The sequence below is a fragment of the Poecilia latipinna genome, unplaced genomic scaffold (genome assembly GCF_001443285.1).
Source record: "Poecilia latipinna isolate Pla-1442-1.1 unplaced genomic scaffold, P_latipinna-1.0 Scaffold4205, whole genome shotgun sequence".
Classification (NCBI taxonomy): Eukaryota; Metazoa; Chordata; class Actinopteri; order Cyprinodontiformes; family Poeciliidae; genus Poecilia; species Poecilia latipinna.
In genome coordinates, this window is record NW_015116821.1 from 1,798 (window position 1) to 17,089 (window position 15,292).

The 15,292-nt window shown below is 40.1% G+C and overlaps 1 protein-coding gene across 2 annotated transcripts; it reads right to left on the reverse strand.

Annotated features, from left to right (window-relative positions):
- Positions 1–4,277: 4,277 nt before the first annotated feature.
- rybpb (RING1 and YY1 binding protein b) lies at positions 4,278–12,396 on the reverse strand. 2 transcript variants are annotated; one of them, XM_015025611.1, is made up of 3 exons: positions 11,960–12,396; positions 11,172–11,270; positions 4,278–7,460 (listed from the first exon to the last, which is right to left on the reverse strand). In XM_015025611.1, the coding sequence occupies exons 1-3, from the start codon at positions 12,220–12,222 to the stop codon at positions 7,211–7,213; spliced, it is 612 nt and encodes a 203-aa protein (XP_014881097.1). In that variant the 5' UTR covers positions 12,223–12,396; the 3' UTR covers positions 4,278–7,210. The 2 variants fall into 2 exon arrangements, with proteins under 2 accessions (XP_014881097.1, XP_014881098.1); XM_015025612.1 differs by having other exon boundaries at positions 11,972–12,375.
- Positions 12,397–15,292: the final 2,896 nt, after the last annotated feature.

Sequence of the window (15,292 nt, forward strand, 5' to 3'; positions counted from 1 at the left end):
AACGTCCTCCTTACTGGCCCTGATCAAAATGACACACTCCTTGGAGTTCTCCGCTTCCGGACCGAGAGCGTTGCAATCATGGCAGATATACAGCAAATGTTTCACTGTTTTATGGTGCGCGAGGACCACCGTAACTTCCTCCGTTTTCTTTGGCATAGGGACAGTGATTTAAACAAGGAAGTTATCGACTATCGCATGAAAGTCCATGTATTTGGCAACTCACCATCTCCTGCTGTTGCTGTTTACGGACTTCGCGAGGCCATCAGAGCAGGTGCAAAGGACTACGGTGCTGATACTGTCAAGTTTGTGGAGAGGCACTTTTACGTAGATGATGGCTTGATTTCTGTTCCTTCTTCAGCTGAGGCAACAGACTTGCTTCAAAGAACACAAGCTTCACTCGCTGAATCCAATCTGTGCCTGCATAAGTTTGTTTCTAACTCACAGGCAGTTATGCAGGCCTTCTGCCCAGAAGACTGTGCAGCAGTCATTAAAGACTTAGATTTAAGTGGGGAAGAAATACAATCCCAGCGAAGCCTTGGTCTTATTTGGGAAATGACAACCGACACGTTCACTTACTCAGTAGCCGACACAAACAAACCATTCACCCGACGTGGTGTTCCGTCATCCATCAACAGTGTCTTTAATACCCTGGGCCTATTGGCACCAGTCACAATCCAAGGAAGAGCTCTGCTCAGAGAACTCACTTCAGGTTGGGACACACCCTTTCCAGAGGACAAAGTCCCCCTCTGGAAGGGGGACTTTGTGGAAAATTCCCTTCAGGACCTAAAGGAACTACATGTCCCTAGAACCTTCACATCTACTTCACTCAGTCAAGCGACGCATAAAGAACTGTTTATTCTCAGATGCATCAACTAAGGCCATAGGGACCGTAAGCTATTTAAAGGCAACCCAAGCAGATGGCAAAGTTGAGGTTGAATTCATAATGGGCAAGGCAAAGCTAGCTCCCCTGTCAGAACCAACTATACCAAGACTTGAACTCTGTGCAGCAGTCTTGGCAGTGGAAATGGCTGACCTCATTCAGGAGGAGTTGGACTTACATTTTAATGCAATACACTTTTATACCGACAGTAAGGTGGTAATAGGCTACATCTGCAACGACTAAAAGATTCTATACATACGTCCACAACAGAACACAGCGCATTTGCCAGTCGTCAAAGCCAGAACAATGGCACTATGTGCGTACAGAAGAAAACCCAGCAGACCATGCATCGAGGTCATTGTCAGCAGCTCAGCCAAAAAGGTCAACATGGTTCATTGGACCATCCTTCATCCGCCATCCTCCTGCAGAGATACCACACGAGTGAAATGTTTGACTTAATCAAACCTGACAAAGACTCAGAGATTAGGCCAGAAATCAGAACTTATGTTACTCACCTCTGAGTACTCAAAAGTGAACGTTTCGGGCACTTTTCTACTTTCAAGTCCTTAGTCACAGCTATAGCAAATCTTATCCACATCACAAAATCTTTCAATGGGACCAATCCAAACAGCAAATGCAAAGGCTGGCACAAATGTCACCTACCTCGAACTCCAGAGGAGATAGTTCAGGCAAAAACTGTCATCCTCAAAGAGACACAAAAGGCCCACTTTGAAAAAGAACTTTCTGCCCTTAATTCTGGCAAACCGATCTCAAAGCAGAGGCCTCTACAAAAGCTCAGTCTAATCCTGCAGGATGGTCTCATTTCTGTCGGAAGTCCATTTATTCTCCCTAAACACAGTTACATCTCCCTCCTGCTCACTTGTCATCACCATGAACTAGTGGAACATCAAGGCCATCATCTGACGGAGGGAGCCATCAGGGCTGCAGGACTGTGGCTTTTAGGGTGCAAAACACTTTTCAACTCAGTAATCTACAAATGTGTAACCTGCCGCAAATTGCATGGGAAACTAGAACAACAACTCATGGCGGCTCTACCACCTGAACGTCTAAAAACTTGTTCTCCTTTTACTTATGTCAGCCTCGACGTCTTCAGGCCCTGAACTCTTACTGCCAGACGCACCAGGGGCGGAATAGCTGAAAGTAAGCTATGGGCCATTATGTTTACCTGCATGAGTTCAGGGGCTGTCCATATTGAGGTAATCGAATCTCTAAACACCTCTCCAGCTGTGTAAATGCCCTCTGTCGCTTCTTTGCTCTAAGAGGTCCCGCCAAACAGTTATTGTCGGATCGAGGCACCAATTTTGTTGTGGCTTCCAAGGAACTAGGAATGGACAAATCAATGCAGAAGTATCTAACAGAGCAAGGTTGCAATTGGGAGTTCAAACCTCAACATGCCTCTCACATAGGAGGGAGCGCATGATCGGAATTGAGTATTTGCACACATTGCAACAAAGACAGAAATGGACTGTATCGTGTAGAAACCTCCAAGTTGGTGAACTAGTTCTGCTAAAGGACGCGCAGGTTGCACGCAACAGCTGGCCCATGGCAAAGGTTACTGCAACATTCCCAGGTAAAGACAGTAGAGTAAGAAAGATCGAGGTAAAGGGATGGGTTCTAGGTTGTGTAAAGACATTTATGCGACCAGTTACAGAAGTTATCCTTCTCATGCCAAAGGACTCGATGTATAATGGATTGTTTAGTATAGTGGCCTCATTAGTGTAGTGGTCAGGCGGGGAGTGTGTTGTCCTTAAGGCATTTCTATAAATAAGTAAGTTCATAAGGTTAAATTAATAATTCTAAAAATATTTTGGTGTAATTAAAAATGATTGCAAGTTGTTTAGACAAACAATTCATGCTTTATATAAGTTTGTATAAAAAATATATATTATTGGTAAATTCTACTTCCGGTTCCATTTACGTACTTCCGGTATTCCGGTTTTGCTTCGAAAACAAAGGTTCACATGCAAGAGGCAGCATGGAAATGTTATCAGTTGCCATCCACTCTGAATTGTCATGCAGGAACGCCGTAAGTTACATCATATGGCAGCTTATACTGTTTAGTTGGATATTGTTGATTTTCCTGTAATGTTATTTTAGCGAACTTGAACCACTTAATTTGGGTATATATGTCTCTACATGTTGACATAGAGCGTAATTTTTGTCATTTCAGTTTTCACCATATTGTTCATGAAGACAGTTAAACAAGCTGCAACTAAACTCCAGGGTCTTCATTTGTGGTTTAACTCGGTGTCACCAACATCTTCGTTGAAAACACAACAACAGCAGATCCCAATTGTTCACAGTTCAGTTTTTGTTAGTTCATCTATTTGTGAATATATCTGTGGAAAGTCACTCCAAAGTTCTTGTGGAATGACTCTTAGTGGAATTTTTTGTTGAGCGTAAAATATTTGACAGAAAATGCAATTTGGGATGGCAAAATATCTGGGGGTTATGCTAGTTGACACAATTCAGATGTACCATTTCTTTTCCATAGCGCTGATTGAACCGATTGCAGTTTTTTGGCTGATTGCCAATTACCAATCTTTAAAAAGCCTGACCTGCCAATTCCAATTTTGGCTGATTCCATTTTTTTTTGTCTGAAATTTTGCTAAATATAGCAAGAAAGTTGCTGAGTTTGCATCAGTGGGGAGACTATTGATAACTGCAAATATGCAGACATGACTTGGTGGTCTGGTCTGTCAGTCAAACCTCACTCATGGGAGAGAGAGCAAAAAAGGACAGCGGATGATTTTTAGACCTTTGTCATACTTCATATGTATGTATTGGCCAATCACTAATCTCTCCAAATTAAGGAAATTGGCACTGATAAATCAGCTGGCTGATAAATCAGTGCACCCCTACCCTTAAAAGCAGAGAAAAGGAAGACTATAGCCGTTAGCTTCTGCGGTAGCGCTAAGCCAGTTTCCAGCTGTGTGTATCAACACTTATTGAGGTATATTTGGTGCTTGAACTATTAAAGTTTGCAGTTTAAATGTTTTTAGACAAGGTATCAAATATTTTCACAATTTAACTATTCATGGGCACTCCCAGTGTGAATTACTTCCAAAAAACCCTGAAGTTGGAATTCTAGGTGGGAAGGTCAAAGGTTGCTCAGCATTCCAAGTTCAGTGTGCTACATGTAACACACACACATATCCCTGCCAAAGGCAGCAGTTGTGTGAAATATCTAGTAATTCTTAAGGCAATACACATTGGGGGAGGATGATCCTTTGTGTTTAAAATGGAGAGAAACATGTGGCTTTTGATTTGTGTTGCTAATAGCCATTAGCATCAGTGCTTTATCAGAACCTCACTTAAAAACTCTTTACACACGTGAGAGGTGTCGATGAGAAACCCGAGGCAACCAGAGGACAGGTTACTTTGACAGTTTTATTTGTGAAAAACTACAAGCAAAATTCATAAATAGACATTTCTATCTGAAACGGAGGAAAAATTATCAGGTTAGCCTAGAAGCGCAAAGTCGTGCACATGCCAGAAACATGTATTAGTTAACATCATTAGCTAGACAAGGAGCCGTGATCTGCTGAAAATGCTGCATACATTTCCACACCAGAAACATAAGGTGACGATTTCACAAGAAGGAAACAATGACACATCAGCTGGAAGTCAAACAAAAAAGAAGGAAGCAACAAAAAACTGGACTAAACAAAGAATGGATACTTGTACTGTTTCTAAAAGTTTCTCTTTTTTCTTAAACCAAGCAATAACTTTAAAAGCATTGTACAAGACATTGTTACAGGAAGAAAAATTAGTTTTGTATAATACACTTAATTGGAAGTTCACGTTTAAGGTTATACAGTAAATAAAACAAGCATTCTATATTTGGGTCTCTGAACAAACAAAGCTAAAATATGTAACCATCTTTACACAGTAAATTAAGGTTACTGGTTGCACACAAGAACAGAACTGCTTGCGCGGGAGGGGAAAAAACCTGGAAAACTAAAAACAGAAAAAAAAGGACCTCAGCTTAGTTACTCATAGTGTTTGCCTTTGCACCTTTTTAAAATTCTATTTACAAGCAATAATTCATATACCCAGCAAAATGGCCATCTGTTAATTTAACAATAAATGCCGTGAGTACTCCATCCTTGTGAATGTGGTTACAGCCGAGGCAGGTGAGAGAAAGGAGCTTTTCCAGACCTCATCGGTTCAGATTGTGTTTAATTCTCCTTCCTTCTCAGCCTGATTTTTACAGTTCTGTTTCTGCTCAACACTGATTCTGTATGCGATAAAGCACAAAACTGTAGCTGTAGCTAAATGCAAGGGTGGTTAAAAAGAAAAAAGAAAAAGAAAAGTTAACTCCTGGACTTGTTGGAACAAGATTATCGTTCTTTTGTGAGAATCTGCAGAGCAGATTTCATCCTTCCCTCTATGTTTCCTGGGAGTTTCTATTGCTCTATTGGTGACCTGAAGGGGGGAGCTACGCGTTGCTGCACTGCGTGAAGCTAGCTTCATACCTAACGAGTTAACCTGGGCGCGAGGACTTACTTGGCCAATGCATTGGCCTTGCACGTGTCGCGGTTGTGCGCCACCGTTCACACGAACTAGAGGTTTTGGACAGTTCCGGTCCCACCACACTGGCATTTATGCGATTCCTCCATGAAGGCTCATTTTAGGAGAATACGGCTTACAACACGCGTCAACTATAAACGCAGTCTCATGCGAGCTCAACATAAACTTTCAAAAGCACGACTATAACTCAGCTTTTAGTCTAGAAGAATGAAGCTTTTGGTTTTTCTTATTCCACTAAGGCAAAAGTCTGCAGTACAGCAGCCCGTTCCTCCCCCTTCCCCCACACCGGGTTAGCCACACACAGAGACACTGAGTGTACAATAAGAAGACCATTTACATGGATTATATTAGTCTTTATTTAAACTGTTATTCATCTCACACATTAGATAATTGCATTTCAAATTGTTATTCATCTGTATGTATCATGTCATTATGAAATTCCTTTGGTCCTTCAATAAATAAAACTAAGATATCATATACACATTTATTCTTTATACAATTTCTTACAGGTTAAAGGAAATTATGTTGGTCTATTCTCAGCTAAGGTGTAAAGTTCTTTAAAATCCTTATATTAAGCCTCGTTGCTATAAAATTTTATTCGCATTCCAATAAGTACTGTCATGTTTTTTGCCTTCAGTGACAGGAATCTTAAATGAATACACATAAAAAAACAAGTCAATTGAATTGTCAAATTTGAATTTTTTTTTTCCACTTTTGTAGCATGCACTTTCCATGTGAAGATGAAGATCCAAACATTGTCTTCAGGACCACAACAACAAAAATAATTAAAATTATCCATTTTTGACACCATAAGGTCTGGCTTTTACAGTGTGACTTGGTTTCACCAAGAACTGCATCCTTCAGTCAAAGAAACCAGGAAGCGTGGCCACTCCAAACTCTGACCTTCAGTCTATAACTCAACGTGTAAAGCATGGAATGTAGAAAATATCAACAGCTTTTAGTGTTTTACACAACAGCCTACACTGTACAGTGAGAGGACAGAAGGTATTGTACAATCTGCGAGAGCATACTAAATGGGAGTCAAGCCGGTTAGAGAATTTAAAAAAATTGCCGAGGTTTCCACAGTGCTGTTGAGAAATGTGGAGGACAGTTTGATTCATAAACACTTTCTCACATTGAGGAAAAAATGGCCACTCCCAGATCTGTAGAATCACTTCACAGTGTATTTAGCACCTGTGTGTGTGTAATCCTAACATTTTTAATGTAGTGAAAACACTGATCAACCAGCAGAGCTATGCGGCAAAAGCTTGAACGTAAAAATCTGAAAATATCAAAGCATACAGGTGCAACAGGTAATAAATAAGGGGAATAATAGTTATTTAAATGGTGGTGGTTACTGTGCCCAGCGGAGATTTCTTCTTTACAAAAACAGAACAAATGGAAGGGGGGGGATAAAAAAAAAGACTTGGCCTCACACCCACGTACAAATATAAAACAATACAGACAAATATTTGGATGCTACCAGGAGGACGGGACGGGGGTTAATCCCTGCAACCAGGACGACACGAGTAAGTTTGTTTCCCCTTAAAAGGCGCCACACACCATTTCTCATCCAGCTGGCTCCGCTCAGCATCCAGGGGGAAATCATGGAATGGAGGGCAGGGCAACAACAGGACATGGTGACAACTCCCTCATCACCCTCCCCCCCCACCTCCAATGGGATCCATAGTGTCCAGACGTATGGGCAAGGAGGAGAGTGGGAGTGAAGCACTGGGAGGCAATGGGAATACACAAAAAAATAAGAGAAGCAGGCGCTCAGAATGACTCGTCGTGCCCCACAGACAGGTCCCCTTTGGGGGTGGAGGCACGCGACGAGCCCTTGTCCATGCTTTCGGAGCCAGAGCTCTGATGCTGCTGTTCAGAGCCCGCGCTGGACGTGATGGTGGATGAAGATGTGGATGAGGAGCGGGTCTTCTCCTTAAAGTCCGTTATGATCACTGTCACGTTGCCTACGGTGATGGCCAGCTGCTGGGCGGTGCTCCGATCAATGTTCTTCAGCTTGGGCCTGATGGCGCACACAAACAGAAATGACTGATGAGCAGAATTAGATCGCCAGTCCTGATCTGTCATCTTTTAGATTGTGGCGACTAGAGACGCAACAATCTGATAGTAATATCTGTATCAGTCCTGATATTTCAAAAAATTCTGGAATCGGTATCGGTGGGCCCAACCCATAAGGGCAGACTTGTTTAGTCTAATTCTATGCTTTGTGCTCTGAACAATGTCATGCTTTATTATTTATTTTACATTATATATAAAATTCCTAATTGCACTTTCTGAACCATTTTATTATTTTACATTGGCTATTACACTCCTAATTGCACTGGCTGAACAAATTCAAGTTGTGTAGTTTTTACATGCTTGACCAAGCTTGTGAAGTCATTGGTGGATTTAAGGATATTGTACTGGTGCAGAGATCAAATAAATTTGTAATTCACTATATTCATGTCTTTTTAAAACAAGAAACATTTAAAATCAATTCAACACTGTTTTTCAGTATCATATCTGTATCGGCTGATACTAAAGCTCAGATATTGGTATCAGATGTGAAAAAAAGTGTATTGGTGCGAACCTAGTGATAACACTGTTAAGTGTGGAAGTTGTTACTGAGAGAAAAAGATTTAGTTGGCGGTTCTTCCAATCACTGAGGTAAAATAATTTTACTAATGCAAATCACGTTACATTTGTAGGTAGATTAGCAGATACGAATTAATGACGGTGGCTCCGCTTTGTTCCTGAAAAGAAGCTCTACAATTTTATAATTTTTAAATAGTTGATTAGTGTTTATACTTAGAAAATTAAAAAAAAAACTACCAGTACAGCTTACATGGTTTGGGCCAGAGTGTTATATAAAGTACAGCATTTCCAAAAATTCATATCAAAAAATACAAAAATGAAAAAAATATATAATAATAATAATAAAACTTTGGGACGCTCCAAAAGATTGGGGCCCTGAGCTACTGCCTCTATAAACCCTTTCTAAAGTCTGGGTGAAGAGAAGAGGGTGTTATCATTTGAGGCACCAGATTAAAGCTTCAATCTAATCCACATTCCCATGCACTTGCCTGGTCTGAAGAATGGAATAAAATACAGAAAAAGAATAAACACAACACATCACATACGCAGCTATATGTCAGACAAACAAGTTTCTAAAAAGAAAACTATTTTCTACAGAGGCATGCAAGCTGGTCAGGTACTTTTAGTCCATTTTTAGTCACATTTTTCCGTTGATTTAACAAAGATACCGGTCAAATACAGAGTAGGTGACATTGAGTAATTTTTTCTGCATTTGTTATTACTGGGCATAGCATTGGTCAGCAAGTCATTGAGTCATTAGGAATAATAAATATACATTACATTGAACAAATCAGTTTGTGTTAAGATACATGATCTTCTTGCTCAAATGAAACGCATGAGCATAAGAATTATCACTGGACTTTTCTGAAAGGAGGTTCGTGTCCTAAAAGTTCATTAAAACTTTATTACAAAACTGTGCAGTGTGAATATTAAGCACTTTCAAACACTTCATACAAAAATCAAGCACTTTCCAAATCTTAAACACACTTTATTTTTTAATTCAAACATTTTCAAGGATTTCAAGCACCAATGCAAATCCTATAGGTCTGTTCAGAGGTCGCGTTAACAGAATATTTTCCGTATTTGACCGGTTATAATTCACACCCTTGACTGATGTGAATTATAGATTTTATGCAAAGAGTTAATCGCAGAGGCAATTAAAAGCAAATAATAGAAAAGATCCTTTCTGAATTTGATCTCATGGACACTGAACTAAATGCATCTTTCTGACCGGGAGCAGGCAGCGTGTTGAAGAGTGATGAACAGGACACTATGGAGCCTCTTGTTCAGAAGCGCATTGGTTAAAGGGGAGTGTTTAAATCCAGTCTCCAGTACAGACCAGAGAAAAACAAAGAGTTTTCAATGTTGTGTTAATCCATTTATAGTGTAAACAGAGGAGCCGGCAGTTTATCTTGAGGAAATAAAGGTGCAGAAGTTAATATGAATGCTACATGCGCAGTGTGCTGCAAAACCAATGCTGCGAAGAATTAATCTTAACTCATCCAGCGGTTTTAACAAATGGAGCTGCCCACAAGGAGAGAGGCGCTTAGGAGGAGCATGGCAGACGCAACATCTGTCCGTTTCAGGACAGCGAAACCACACACAAAAAAAAGAAAAAATTCTTGTAAAAGCGCACACCCAGACCGCACACAGGATAAAACACTCAGAGTTCAATTGATCGGTTTGGATCACACAGATCCAACTGAGTGATGAACCAGCGCAGATTTTTCTGCAGATGTGAACCAGGAGGAATTTGAGAGGCACTGTGCATTCAGACCTCAGTAGGTGAAGTGCTGGTAATTAATGTGGAGTCGTTTAATTTCAGTTATTATAAGTTATTGGGGCCACAGTCAGTGTTTTTTTCACTGCAGAGAAAAAGTTAGATGTGTTCATCTGCTCTATGTGTGATGGATCTGGATTCACGGTTCAACTAGGTTATTAACTAAATTGCATAAAAATCCAGCTAAATAGCCTACGTTAATATGATTATAATTTGACGGGTAAAAATAGAACATGACTGATTTTTTTTAATGCTGTCGGTCAAAATGACGGAGAACAAAAAAGTCTAGCACGACCTCTGGGTCTGCTGATTACAAATTTGGCCAATACCAACTTTTTTTGTCTGAGAAGTTGATAAATATAATGACAAATTTGCTAAGTCAGCAATAGTGGAGTGACTATTAACCACACGCATGCAGATGTGACCTGGTGGGCATGTCCTCTTTGACGTTAGAGGAAAAGGACACAGTGGCTGATTTTCAGACCTTTTGTGGAGGTAGCATAGATTGGTTTAACATGTTTGGAAGTAAATGCGAGCGTTAAAATTCTTAAATATTGTTATTTAAGAATATATTATACTTTGAAGTGATCTTTTAGAGGGGGGAAGTACATTGGGTATAGTGTAGTTTTATATTCCAGTTCTTTTCAACACTGGTCCTCAAGGCACACTGCCTTGCAACTTTTAAGCATTCCTCTGCTTCAGCACACGATTTTAAGTGATGCTTAATTAACAGGCTGAATTTGAATGTGGTGTGTTGAAGCACACACATGTAAGTGTGCCTTGAGGACCCAGGTTGGGAACACTGCTACATTCTGTGTGTAAAAAAATATATAAAATAAATACATTTTAAATGTACAGATACCGCTATTCTATAGCTTGGAGGAGACAAAAAAGTGTAATAAAGTACACTTTTAATTTTTCAACAAGTCAGAATAATATATACATTTTTAAAATAGCATTTAATCAATTATGGAAATCCAAAAAGCTTTACTAAAAATCCAAAAAATTCAGCAAAAAAGGCTGAATTTTTTGCTGCAAAAAAGGCAGCTCAAAGTGCTTTACATCATAAAAACATCATACAGTCACCAATTATGAAAAAAGGAATAAACATTACATTTGGTCAAATGTCATCTCTGGTCCCAGGGCATGTGAGGGTGCTTACCAGCATTATACTAGATTACTGAACTCACTGGGTGACACATGAAGAGTCAGAACAAGTGCATGTAAAACAGAGTGGGTGTTTAGTATAAGAGATCAATTGTGAATCACTTCACGCTTCCACACCTCTTTACTGGATGAGTTTCATTAACCAGAAGTGCAGTGAGTCGTGTGCTGAGCCATAGAAGGCTTACTGCTCACCTGGAAATGTGAGAGTTCTTGTTGGACTTTGTTGCTGATTTCCCAGACTGTATGCTCTGTTTGTCACTTGGAGGACTCTGATTGTTGTCCAATTTGGGTCTGCGGGAAAACAGAAATGAGGTGAGGAGTTATGGAAAACTGCCATCCACAAGTCAAGTTTATCTGTGTTAGTCTAGTTCAGCAAAAAGGGCAGCTCAAAGTGCTTTACATCATAAAAACATCATATAGTCACCAATTATGAAATAAGCAATAAACATTACATTTTGTCAAACGACATCATTCAAATCATCAAGCAAATACACAAATCTTTATCAATGTTCCACTTATTACTACTCAAAAGCAACTCTAAACAGTTGAGTTTTAAATATAGACTTTAAGGAACTCAGTGTTTTGGTTGTTTTGCAGTTTTCTGGAAGTTTGTTCCAGATTTGTGGTTCATAGAAGCTGAATTCTGCTTCTCCATGTTTGGTTCTGCAAAGGAGACTGAAAGGTTGATACAACAGATCTTTAATGTATTATGGTGCCAAGTCGTTCAGTGGTTTATAAACTTACAACATTTTAAAGTATTTTAAAGTCAATTCTCTGAGCTCCAGGGAGCCAGTGGCAGGACTTTAGAACTGGGGTAATGTGTTCTATCTGCTGCAGTAATCAATGCGACAAAAGATGAACGCCTGAATGTGTTTCTCTAATGCTTGGGCAATAATTTCAGTTTTGTTTCTAGTCAGCTGGAGAAAGTTATTACACATACAGGCATTGATTATCCCCAAGTGACAACCCAGCATACTAACTCTGACACTGACTTGGTCTTTTTGCTGCTGGGCTTCTTTGTGACAGCTGGTGTGATGTCCTTCTCCCTGTCAGGTTTGTCTTTGACAGGCTGCTCTATCTCGCTCTTGTCCTTCTCGGTGATGTCCCCCTCTGGTGCAACGCTCTCAGGGCGCTCTCCCTCGGGGCGTCCCTCCCCACCGGCCCGCTCTCCTTCACTGTGTGGACGCTCCTTGTCCGTGCGCTCACTTCTCTCTCTCCGGTCCTTCTTGGGTGGGGGAGGCATGGTGTACTGCTGAGCTGCCTGCTGGGCGACCAGCTGGGAGTTTATCCGAGGTTTCCTGTGGAGAAAATCCGAGACAAAGTTTATGGATTATTGTTGTAGAGGAACCATAAGCTGACCCTTGTCATGCAGCAACTTGGTAACACTGCAGCAGTCAGGGGTGAAGAAATGGGTACCTAGTCCTAGCTACAGTAGAGTTACTTATTAGCATTGCACCTCTGTCTTGAAGGCAATCTCATTAAGTCAGGACTGTAATAAAACAAATGCACGGGATCACAAGGTGGAAAGTTGGCAGAATGTCGCAGAGGTTCTCTAATCTGATTACTGCAGAGTTGGCCCCATTTGTCTCAGTATGAGATTCAGTCGATCATGGTGTTTGCTTTCTAGCAACCACAGAGCACTCCTGAACTCTAATCACACTACTATGTTGATGCATTTAAAATGTTCACACAAAGAAATTGTGACCTCTCCCTCATTCTGCTCTGCAAAGACCAACTGTAGGAAAGTACGACATCTTGCAAAATTGTTTATACCATCTTTACCACAAACTTCGGTGTATTTGGGGTGACAGTGGCAGGAGTTCGCCCTGCAATCAGTGGATCACTGGTTCAATTCCTGGTCCGCCTGCTTCACCCACCTTGCCTGCTGGTGTGGGTCAGAAGGGCCAGTGGCACAAAAATTTGGAGCCTTACTTTTGTCAGCCTGCCCCAGGGCAGCTGTAGCTACAATCTAATAGCTTGTCATCAACAGTATGTGAATGAGCCCTTTCAGATTTCAATTGGAGATATAAAAGGGTTTACAAATAAAATGATTATTATTTTACTGGGATTTTATGTTTTAAGTAGCTTATAATTGTGAATTAGAAAGAAAATGATGCATGATTTTCAAAATAGTCAAATTTTAAAAACTAAAAATTTGACTCAACTTTGTCAGTTCTTCACAGAAACACTTTGAGCACCAATTGCAGTTTTTTTTTAGCTGATCACCAAACTTTAAAAAGCCCGACCTGCCAATGTCAATTTTGGCCGATGCCATTTTTTTATTTTTGTCTGATTAGTCGCCAAATATAGCAACAAAGTTGGTAAGTTGGTAACGGGGGAATATTATTATCCACCCACATGCATCCTGTGGGCTGGTCCGTCAGTCATCCCTTTCTCGTGGTAGAGCAATAAAGGACTGGCTGATTTTCAGACCTTTGCTGGGGTAGATAAGAGCGATGATAAGGATAAGGTTTTTTTTTTTTTTTTATTTAAGCATTGGTCGATCATTGATCTCTCAAAACTGAGGAAATTGGGGCCGATTTATTGGTGCAACCCTACTTTTGGATCTTTCTTAGTTCAAACTGACATTTTGGCCCATTCTCCTTTACAAAACACCAAAGATTCAGTCAGATTGTATTAAGAGAGTTCAAGTTTGATAACAGATTCCAAATTGGAATTAGGTTCAGACTCAGACTAGGCCAGCGTTTCTCAATTATTTTCTGTCCTGTCCCCCCCTAGGGATCATATTTTTTTTCACACGTCCCGCCACTCCGTGCCCTTCCCGCCCCAGAATTTAAATACTATTATGGATCTGTTCATATTTAATAATTTATCGTACAAACCACTGGCTCTAGCATTGTATAACCTTATTATCAAAGCCGCTGTTTTATTGTTCTAAGTCTCAAAATAATTTCCACAATTACTCCACAATTATTGAATCACTCAATAAACTGAGTGATTCACAATAACATCTAATCAAGACTACTAAGTTTGAAAAAGAAAAAGTGCAAATGATTGAATGGGATGTGCATTTTTAGACTTAATACAGTAAAACCTTTTACAACTACAAGCAGTGGTTACTTGTCAGCTTCTTCAGTTTAGTTTTTCACAAGGTACATAATTTTTAACATTGTGGAAAAATTTTCAGCAATATTGCTAATATCTCAGCTTGTCGGATGAGAAGAGATGAAAAGTGCATAACATTTTGAATGAATAAAAAGACAGGTTTCGTCTATTTCCTGGCCTTTTTTCTGCGAGCTATGGTACTTGCTGATGGAGTATAAGTGCCGGGCTCTGAGTTTTTGATTTGTGTTTTAAATACAAGTAAAGTTGGACGAGAATAATATCGTAATTTTATGATAACTTTTCACCATACTGCACTAAATTGCGGAATACTTAGGGTCTTGCAAAGTTATAGTCGGTACTGGACTAAGTACTAAATGTTTTAGCACATCAAAAGCAAATTGTCAGCCCCAGGTCTTTAAAACGATTGTTTAAACAACTTTTTATTTAATAGAAAAAACCAGACTTGCTGAGTGGGTCAAGTTACACATCACTCTATCGAAGCTTTTTAACTTAACGACTTTCTTCAGGCAATATTGCGTCTTTACTCTGCCAATATTTAAATTATCCTGCTAATGCTGCTGGGTTCTAGTAGTGTGACTGTATTCTTATGTTTTAAAATGAAAATGTCTTAGCCTGGCCATAAAACTCTGTCATACTTGCGTTACTGACGTCTGCTGCCGTTTTTTTCTTTTCACTATCAAACCTCTCCATCTCTCCTCTATGACGGTAGATATATTTCAAAATATCCACGCTTCGCTCCGTTTTTTTCTTCTGCTCCGTTTACAACAGGGCTGTGTAGCTACTTTTACTGGCTTCAACAGGCAGGCTGTTGATTAGTTTGAATGCTGCTGCCACCTAGAGACCGGAGGCTTGTTTTTCAGCTAAGCATTAATAAAGACAATATAAAGTCTTGCTTCTTGCGCCCCCCCTGGACATTTCGCCATGCCCCCCTGGGGGGGCTGCGCCCCACTATTTGAAAAGTACTGGACTAGGCCACTCTACCATATGCTTTGATCTAAATCACTGCCTTGCAGCTCTGACAGTTCTACTGGCTGATTAAATTAATTAACATTCACTTTTCCAACTTATAAAAAAGGTTTTCTTTCAGAATGTTCCCAGTATTTAGCTCCTTCCATGTTCCTCTGTGACGCTGCCACCATCTTGTTTCACCACAAGGTTATGTCTATACCTTGTGCACATGTAGCCAATAACTAGACCTTAGTTACCGTCCAACACATCATGTTTTG

What these genes read in the sequence shown, in the direction of transcription:
- rybpb (XM_015025611.1), bottom strand. Translation starts at nt 12,222, where the DNA reads ATGCCTCCCCCACCCAAGAAGGACCGGAGAGAGAGAAGTGAGCGCACG. An exon ending in AAGACCAAGTCAGTGTCAGA is followed by an intron (nt 11,271 to 11,959) that starts GTTAGTATGCTG and finishes GTTTTCCCGCAG; the next exon opens with ACCCAAATTGGACAACAATC. An exon ending in AAGAACTCTCACATTTCCAG is followed by an intron (nt 7,461 to 11,171) that starts GTGAGCAGTAAG and finishes GTGCGCCATCAG; the next exon opens with GCCCAAGCTGAAGAACATTG.